At 45.0% G+C, this 9,706-nt stretch overlaps 1 protein-coding gene across 5 annotated transcripts in view; it reads right to left on the bottom strand.

Moving 5' to 3' along the window:
* Nucleotides 1-3,337: 3,337 nt before the first annotated feature.
* Nucleotides 3,338-9,706, bottom strand: part of LOC137436990 (BTB/POZ domain-containing protein 3) — a 67,749-nt gene continuing 61,380 nt past the window's right edge. For 3 of the 5 annotated variants that reach the window (XM_078787000.1, XM_068131267.2, XM_068131266.2), the window contains one exon: nt 3,902-5,790. In XM_078787000.1, coding sequence (XP_078643126.1) covers nt 4,975-5,790 — 816 coding nt within the window. In that variant the 3' untranslated portion in view covers nt 3,902-4,974. Of the gene's footprint in view, nt 3,798-3,901; nt 5,791-9,706 lie in introns of those variants that run through there. The other 2 variants (XR_013625028.1, XR_013625029.1) reach the window with 2 other exon arrangements.

Below are 9,706 nucleotides of genomic sequence, written 5' to 3'. Positions count from 1 at the left end.
TCTGACAAACAAAATCTGTAAGGGTCTCGTCTATACACGACCTCGAAAAAGGCACTTCTACAAAGACGGACAATACGCCACAAGTTTCGTCAAGCCGCCCCAATTACTTTCCAAAATAGGGCCTGGACATGAAAAAGCTGATGTGGAAAAAGTGAAGGGGTCTGAATACTTTCTGAATGCACTGTATAATGTTAAATCATGATTGTATTGAGATATTATCAAACCAGAGAACCATTATCATTTGTTCACTTCCGGATTATGGAGCAACGTCCATGTCGATCGCATATCAAAACTAGAACTCCACTCAGTAGAGCGCATACTCCCGCTGTGGGTCAAGTTGGAATAGTACGATTTCACAAAAGTTTGAGGGAGTAGTTCAGTGACAACACAAGACAAGACAACACAAGACAGACACTGCACAGATATATATTTAGAATATATAGAAGATAATGCTAAAAAAAAAAAACAAGGCAATTTCACTTACATTTTCGGATTCAAAAACAACAACATGCATTTTAAAGGCAATTTTCCCTGCTAGAGCGGGGGTTAGCCTTGCGGTCCCCATGACAATCTTCTCCATTTTGCCCTATTTTTTGCATCTCTCCTTGTTAACCCCCTTGCCCGCATTTCTTCTTCGACCATCTTTAGCCAAGTCTTTCTCGGTCTTCCCCGTCCTCTACTTCCTTCTACATTCATTTCCATCACTCTTCTCAACCAGTCACTTTCATCCTTCCTCAACACATGACCAAACCATCTCAACCTGTTCCTCTTCACAGCATCAATCACAGGCTCTATTCCCATCATCTTTCACAATTCATCATTTGTCTTCCTCTCTCTCAACGATACTCCGCACATCCACCGAACCATTCGCATTTCCACCCTTTTCGGATTTTCGGATTCAGCGTTCAATTATATATAAGTGAGTGTATTTTGAGGCACGTGAGACTTCAAATAAAATTATTGTAAGCCAGGCAAAAAGGTTCGTTTCATTCCTTAGAGATACATGTAAAACTGGCCCAAACGTCAAAACAAAACTCGCTCATTTTAAGTCGTACAAGCTAATGCGACCACTCATTCTTCTGGGAAGAATCCCGTGCACATGCTTGTCACACTTATAACTCACCTAAGTCTTTATAAGTTCATCAAATACTGACACCGCGATTGAAATTCGCTGAGGTAAAACTAAATGTTGATATCTCTTCTGAGATTTAAAAAAAAAAAGTTTTAAAGCATTATACCTATCAAACGATACATTTTATGATACGGGGAAACCGAATACACACTTTGGTGGTTTTTAAATGACAGAATGTCTTTATTTAAAAAAAAAAAAGAACCTTGAAGTCAACACTGATAACAAAATACACCACTCTAACGCATAACTACGAGTTTAAACTACATTTACAACAAATATGAAAACTATTTTCATATCACAATGTTAAATATAGAATATATCGAAGATAATATTTTTTTTTAAATGAGCCCTGTCTTCCAATGGTAAACAATCCTTCAAAAAATTCCTGGATCCGGAATAATATCCTGAGCTTCACCAAAAACTAATCAATTCTTCCTCATCCCAAGGGCAATCATCCCACCAACTTTCATCCAAATCCGTTCAGAACTTTTCCAGATATCTTGTTCACAAACACACACACACACACACACACACACACACACACACACACACACACACACACACACACACACACACACACACACACACACACACACACACACACACACACACACACACACACACGATCGAATGCATTACTCCCTGGCGGGAGTAATCATAATTGTATTGAGAAATTTCTGAAACCTTCTACAGACCTTACATCACCCTATGGGACTCCAGTACAACACATTCCAGAGGTTAATATATTTCCTTTTAGTAAAATATGCAACTGTAATGGTTACTAAACGCTGTCTCCCATGTAACCAGATCCTCAGCTCTGATTGGTGGATGTTTGTAAGGACAGGCAAATGCTGTTATAGACATTATTTTAAAAAATGTGATGGCTGAATGGACAGAAATGGCATTGAGAATAAGGTGCTGGTGTGGGTAAGAATAATGAAAATAGGGAGTATATAATAATACAAGGGGCGATGTTGGAGCATGTGACACAGGAGGATTTGAGGGTGGTAATAGATATGGTGGGCAAGCAGAAAGCACAGTGCCAGGTAGCTATAGGTAAAGCTAACCGGGTTTTAAGTTGTATTCAAAGGAGGGTAGATATTCTAAATCAAAGGTATAGGAATTTAGTGAGGCCTAATCTAGAATAGTGTGCAGTTTTGGGACCTTTTACATGAGAAAGGAGGTGATTAAGAGGGGGATCTGATAGATAATTAAGATAACTAGGGCATGCCCGTACTATATATACTAGGGCATGCCCGTACTATATATATATCTAAAATTATATCCCCCCCCTCTATTTACATGAAATGGTTTGGTCCATTCGCAAAGCCAAAGCGAACGGCTTGCGAGTACGGTGACAATCCCCCCCCTCTATTTACATGAAATGGTTTGGTCCAAAGCGAACGGCTTGCGAGTACGGTGACAATCCCCCCCTCTATTTACATGAAATGGTTTGGTCCAAAGCGAACGGCTTGCGAGTACGGTGACAATCCCCCCCCTCTATTTACATGAAATGGTTTGGTCCAAAGCGAACGGCTTGCGGAGTTTGGTAAAGAAATCGCCATAGCTCGGTAACTACTTCTCCGATTAATATGAAACCTTGAAAAGGCACATCCTCAGGTCCCCAGCAATATACCTGGCAAGTTTCAAGTATATCGGACCCGTGGTTGTCGAGAAACAGCGGTCACAGACACACAGACAAACACACAGACAAACACACACACACACAGAGATTACTGGAATTATAGATAGATATCTAAAATTATATCCCCCCCCTCTATTTACATGAAATGGTTTGGTCCATTCGCAAAGCCATAGCGAACGGCTTGCGAGTACGGTGACAATCCCCCCCCTTTATTTACATGAAATGGTTTGGTCCATTCGCAAAGCCAAAGCGAACGGCTTGCGAGTACGGTGACAATCCCCCCCCCCCCCTCTATTTACATGAAATGGTTTGGTCCAAAGCGAACGGCTTGCGGAGTTTGGTAAATAAATCGCCATAGCTCGGTAACTACTTCTCCGATTAATATGAAACCTTGAAAAGGCACACCCTCGGGTCCCCAGCAATATACCTGGCAAGTTTCAAGTATATCGGACCCGTGGTTGTCGAGAAACAGCGGTCACAGACAAACGACACACACACATACACACACACATACACACACACATACACACAGAGATTACTGGAATTATAGATAGATGAGGGGTAGAGACAAAATACGTGCAGAAGAGACAGTGGCAATACCTAATCGTCTAAAAACAAAGGAGAGAATAGTTAGGATGGTAGCAAGGCAGGGATCTTTCAGGTATGTGCACTAGAGATATGCACACTCGCCTCTGAGCTGTCAAGCCTGGGTTTGAATCTTGCCCCAGCTATAAACACTTGGCCTGGTGTTTTGCAGGCAGCGTGAGGCATCAATGTGTGTGCTGTCCCCAGATGGACATTCGACTGTGCGTCCCATCTGCTAGCATTGGTGAGTGTACGTTAAAAAGCCTACGGGCACGGTGCCCTTTGCAAAGAGTAGATGAGCTATCGCCGTCACCTTGAAGGTATCCACTGGGGGCAGAGCAGCACCCCTAGCCAGCACGATGCAATAGTTCCCAGCAATGTGCTGCACACAAAATAAGACGTTAGATTTTTTTTTTTCAAACACCTGCAGCGTTCCTGTGTGTACAAAAGACAAACATAAGTGGTGAGAAATTAAAACAATAATATAATAATAAATTGTGCAGTGTTCAGTGCTCAAGAACAGGTGTCAAACATTGCAGTCATGCTCGAGATATTTATTCAAGAAAAAGAGCAATCTTGACGAATGTAATTCGCTCATTGCTTAACCGAGTCCTATCAAATACAACTCCAAGAATAACCGTTGTAACACAACATTACACAACAATAACGTTTGTAATGACAGGAGTTTACCCAACAAGTCGGCAACCATGTAGTTCATTTGGCAATTTAGACAGGTGGAAAGGATTTCTGAAGGAAACGACTAGTCTACAGCATACACGACATGATACACGACGACTTGTCTTTACGAGAACAACAAAATAAACCGGCATTACAGGAGTAGTGCTTGCTTGGTGTGCACCCTTGGGCAAGCTTACAAGGTGAAACCGATGAAGGGTGGAGATCAGCAATACACATCGTCGTCACACGTTTATCGAAATTATAAAACAAAATCAACAAGTTGGGGAAAAAATATTGTGCAAAGGGTGGCACCGAGGCCACCCTTTGCACAATAACTCTTATGTTTAATTACGGTGCAAAGGGTGGCACCGCGATGGGTGGCACTGAGACTAAAACCGTGGGAAACGTGCTTCCATGATACACCAAAACCACAAATTAGACCTGTAATGGGTGCCACCATGGAAGACATCCAACCCTCGGGTTTAAAGTGAAACTCTCATCGTTTCTACACTATATCTATACATACAATATGGCACAATAAACATGGGATCAACTGCAAAAGTCATGAAAACATTTTTGACATGTAGGTCAGATATCTGTCAAGTATTCCTCACCTGGGATTAGACCGTCGTGAGACAGTTTTAGTTTTACCCTTGGATTACTCATATCTTCACAAGTTCACCTCGCATCATAGGCTCAACAGAGAATGCGAGATTAAACCAAAGCTTTATCCCTTTGAATGGCCGAGGCGTTTCATTCTTAGTAAGTGCCACTGTTATACTGATCAAAGTCTACGGTCAAGGTGAGTGAGAGAACTGCAATCATGAATTAGAGTTGAAAGGTTACTCGGCGAGGGCATGTCAGGGTAACAGTTTTTGTTTCGGGTGTCTTCATCATCATAAAGCCGATACAATGCTCACGGCGAAATTGTAGGTCATACATAAAAAATGAGCTCAGGTATCTGCCCGCCCTGTACACCTGTACCATTGGTACTATCTGAAGAACACTGGAACTGGAATGTGACCTTTCCACACTGAACCTCGGTCATGCCCTCTTGTCCAAAGTAACTGAGACTTCCACCGTCGAGAACAGCGCTCGCTGTGTAAAAGGCGTCTGGCTCCACTTGGGCAGGTTGATCGAAAAACACAGGAAATGTTGCACTTGATCCGTCCGAGACAAACCGTGCTGCATGACGAGCCACGAGAGAGCCACGTCGCTTCAGCTCAATCTGTACCGAATACTCCGCTGGGCCTGCACTCGAACCGTAAAGGCCAAAACCTGCCAGAAAAATGCGGCGATCGACGGCAAACTGCACCGAGTCACATCGGCCACGATACCGCCATTGGTTGCTGCGATAGGCACAGGACTGGAAGCGGTGACAACGTTGTGGTGCCAGTCCACGGCGTGGCGTTGTTGGGAATGGAAGCTCTGGTCTGTTCTGTGCAGTGAACCACAAGAATACGTCACTGGTCTCTCGTGCTGTGAGCAGACCAGACTGCGCAGGACCATCAGCAAACTTTGCAAGTGGCATAACGGGGAAGCGCACGAGGTGTAGTGCCTTCCCTAGCACTGCCCGCTTGGAATCGGCACTGAGCGGTTGGCCCAGTCGTGCGCATTCAGCTCCTGCCCAACGATGTGCTGCCTCAAAAATCATCATTTCAGGTGCATTCAGTGTTTCTCGAGCCAGGATGGCCTCCACAGTCTCCCGGTCCACTTCACCAAAGCCCTCGGAGAGCAATGCAAGCTCTGCCTGTGTTAGGGACAAATATAGGCGACAAAGAGAGGCAGTAGGGTCAGCTTACATCAAACCCAAAGTGCCATAGAAAGAAAATGAACCTTCTTTACTACAAATATTTTTTATTTCTGGTTAGGAGGGTATAGGAGGTGCTGTCTTTTTCATAGGAGATAGCAAGATATCTTAAAACTAATGCCATACTCGCTTATGAGCTGTCTAGCCTGGGTTTGAATCTGAACACCGCTATAAACTGCCATCCTGGTGTTTTAAATGCAGGGCGGGGCATCAATGTGTACGCACCCATTGGATGGACGTTAAACAGGAGGATCTGTATGCCAGGACTGTTTATTGGTGGATGTTAAATACTCTACGGTGTCATTTGTGAAGAATAGCTGACCTATCGACAGCACCCTAAATAATAAATTACAAACCCCTGCCACCTTCAGTCAAACATCAGGTCTGGCCAGATGGTTCATGAAAGACTTGGGTGTGCGTTGTACTCGTGGATGAACTAGAAAAAAAAAATTCAACAACAAATGAAAGCTTTCCACGTCCAAGTAATATTGTTTCGTTTATGGGGGGTAGGTGAAAGAATCCCATAGGAGAGGTAGCACTGTATAATTAATAGCTTGGACCGCATGACACGTAGGAGCAATCTTGATGTACTTAAGTAGGGAAACTGTAGCTTAAGGTTGTTTATTTGCTCACCACAAGTGGGGTGGTATTGTGCTAATTATCGCTCGGGATTAAGGGTTGTTCTCCCCATGCATGATTACCCCCCTGTAATCGTTCCTTAATGTTTTTGCACCGCCTTTAAATTACATTTACCATGGCCGGCCATGAAAGCCACCTTTTTTTTTTTTTTTTTTTGTATACAAGATCGAGGCTCGTGAAAGAGCGAACATTAATCACACAGAAAGACAAACAGACACACAAAACAAATAACATCGGGAGCGGTAGACAAGATGGGGAGAGAGGGGGAAGGACACAAACACAACATTTGAGAGCAGGGACCGAGAGACATGGAGACATCGAGAGAACTGTGGGAGGGAGAGGGCTTTGGGGGGGGGGAGGCATGGGAAGGGGGAGGGGGGTGGGAGAGGTATAAAACATATGGACACTGCCAAGACTTCCAGGAAAGAAGTTGGAATTTCAAACAAGGTGGATCTGGGGTGAATTAGTGGGGGTAGAAAAGATCAAGGTTTTGGATGGGGGAAGATAAGAGATGGTGGTGAACAGCTGTTTTGAAGACCTGGAGGGAGGAGTGTGATTGAAGTGAGTGTGGGAGTTTGTTCCAGAGGCAGGAGAAAAGAGGAATGAAAGAGTGAAGGTGAGCAGAGAGCCGAGATTTCGGCAGTTTAACCATCAGAGGGTGGCTGGCAGATCTTGTGCGACCTGTAGGAATATTTGGGGGACAGAGCACAGAGAGAGCTGGGGGAGCAAGGCCGGAGAGGAGTCGGTAGAAGACAGAAAGACCACCTACCTGCCTGCGGTGAGTGAGTGAAAGGCCCTCAGAGATAGCTTCATCGCGGGAGATTCCAATGATCCTGAAAGCTTTGGATTCAACAGCGTGAAGCCGAGCCAGGTGTGAGGCAGGAGCACCAGCCCATAGGGGAGAACAGTATTCCATTGAGCTGCGGATGAAAGCCTTGTATGTGGTGAGGAGCTCAGGTGTGCCTAGGAAGGACTTCGCACGACGGAGGATGCCCAGTCGGCGACTGGCTTTGGAGGCCAGCTTGGAAATGTGGTTTTCCCAAGAAAGATCATGGCAGATGGTGAGACCCAAAAGCTTGAGCGACAGAACTTCTTGGAGAGGATTGTTGAGAAAGTAGATGGGAGGGTTGTCCAGTCGATCTTTTCGGAGAGACATAGTAAGAGAGTGAGATTTGTCAGGATTGAAAGACATGTTCCACATGTTTGACCAGTCTGTGATTTTGTCCAGGTCTTCAGAGAGTGAGGAGGCTGTAGACTGCCGATCTGAGGGAAGAGGAATGGAGCGGCAGAGAGTGGAGTCATCAGCAAAGAGATACAGAGGATTTTCCAGAGAGTCGGAGAGATCATTGATAAAGACCAGAAAAAGCACAGGGCCCAGCACACTGCCTTGGGGAACTCCAGCCTGAACGGGAAGGGGAGATGAGAGAAATCCATTCAGGGCCACACGTTGACTACGTTGACTACCTTTAAACTACAACAACCGTCAACTGCAAGGAAACAGGTTCCCGGACTAAGCCCCGCCCCCGACGGACCTCGTAGGCAAAAGGCCCCGCCCACAAGCGAGGAGGGGAATCAGGAGGGCGGACAGGAAAGAGGCCGGCCACGCCCCGAGGTACGCAATTGGCCGTTAGGAGGTCGACGGGCGAAATGTGAGGGACGTTCGATGATTGGCTCGAGAGAGTGAATGTGAAGTGGAGGAGTGCAGTTGGTGGTCGGGACAAACAAGAAGCTCGCCATTTTTGTGCGCTTGTGAGGGGAACGTTTTGTGCATTTGAAGAAGGCATGTGATTGTTGGACTCACCAAGGAGTTGGAGGCTGCGTTGTGCTTCCCCAGACACCAGAGGAATCTGAAGGAGGGCTGTCTTGACTACTTGCCTCACGCCTGGGTGTTTTCGACCTGCGGCACTGCCGCCATTTTGGGTTGTTTCGATATGTAGGCCTTTTCTTGGCCGTCTTCACCTTGCCAAGTTCCCGCCTGTGTGGCATCAAGCTCTAACAGCCACCCACCGCCTAAAAGGACCCATTATGGGCAGAGCTAAGTGCTGGAAAAGGGGGAGATTATATTTTGCATTTTATTTTCCCCTGTGCATGTGGTTGTGACAGTATGTGGAGGATCCTCACCGTAGGGAATTTAGTTTTAATCAACCTTTATTTCCGTCCACGATTTATTTTGTTATGAAATCGTTATTGTAGTACATTTTACTGTCATGTTTACTTGTTTGTGGTTTCGGAATAAACCTGTGTGTTCTGTTCAGCTAAACGTCTCACGTTCCTTCATTCCCGCGCATGCCAAAAATAACCGTCATCTTCGGCCGGTCGCCTCGGAGTTAAAGCTGGTTCGACCTTCCGTCTCGGCTGATCTTCATCGGCTCAGGACCACGTGTTGCAATTCATCGGCTCGGCTCGGGACCACGTTCAGAAGATGACAATATGTTTACAACATTAACAATATTGATAATTATGAATAACCTACAAAGCTGATGTTTTCGTTAAAGAACGAAGCTCACGAAAAGCTATTACACAAGATGGATTTCAGTTCATTTTAAAGGTCAGATTGTCTTAATGTTTCATTCTTTAAAAGGGCAATTTTGCTTTATTTGCTGCGTCAAATTATACTACAGGTTTTCAATGGGAACTGGAATGTTTTCAACCTCTTAGACAATACAGAATTGCATTTTCAGTGATTTAATCAGCATGGTGTAAATATTGTTGCAAGAACGTGATATGGCATACTCGGAGTAATATCGACTAGTTATGACATTAGTACATGATTAGCGTAAGCTTACGGTATCTGTGTGGAAATGGGAGGATATGTGTCAAAGCTTGTTCAGAAGATGATAATCGTGCTGCCCTCCCTTCTCCATATATGTATAAGCTCCCATTTCCCTCCCCTCCCCCTTCTTAACTCTTTAAATCATTCCTTTGTCAACTGTGTGTGCTTTCTTGTCATTATAACAAACTGTCAGTCCAGCTTCACAAGCCAAATGGATCCTCTCGCAGGACAAGAAGGTGCACCTCGTGACCACGCACTAAGGTAAAGACCACCACGACCTGTTGGCCGCGGTGGGCGTGTCGCGGAACGGGTGTGGTCAGGCGGAGAGCAAATACGTAAAAAGCTCAACATGTAGCACTTGTGCTCCAGTTTGAGAGAGGTCCAGTATGCCCAATACAAGGAGTACAGCAGGAGCGTTCGTACGGTTGTATGTGAGGGAGTACG

This window comes from Myxine glutinosa, chromosome 11 (genome assembly GCF_964187855.1).
Source record: "Myxine glutinosa chromosome 11, kmMyxGlut1.1, whole genome shotgun sequence".
NCBI lineage: Eukaryota > Metazoa > Chordata > Myxini > Myxiniformes > Myxinidae > Myxine > Myxine glutinosa.
Note: the sequence above shows the minus strand (reverse complement) of the source record. Positions and strands in the feature narration are given on the sequence as shown.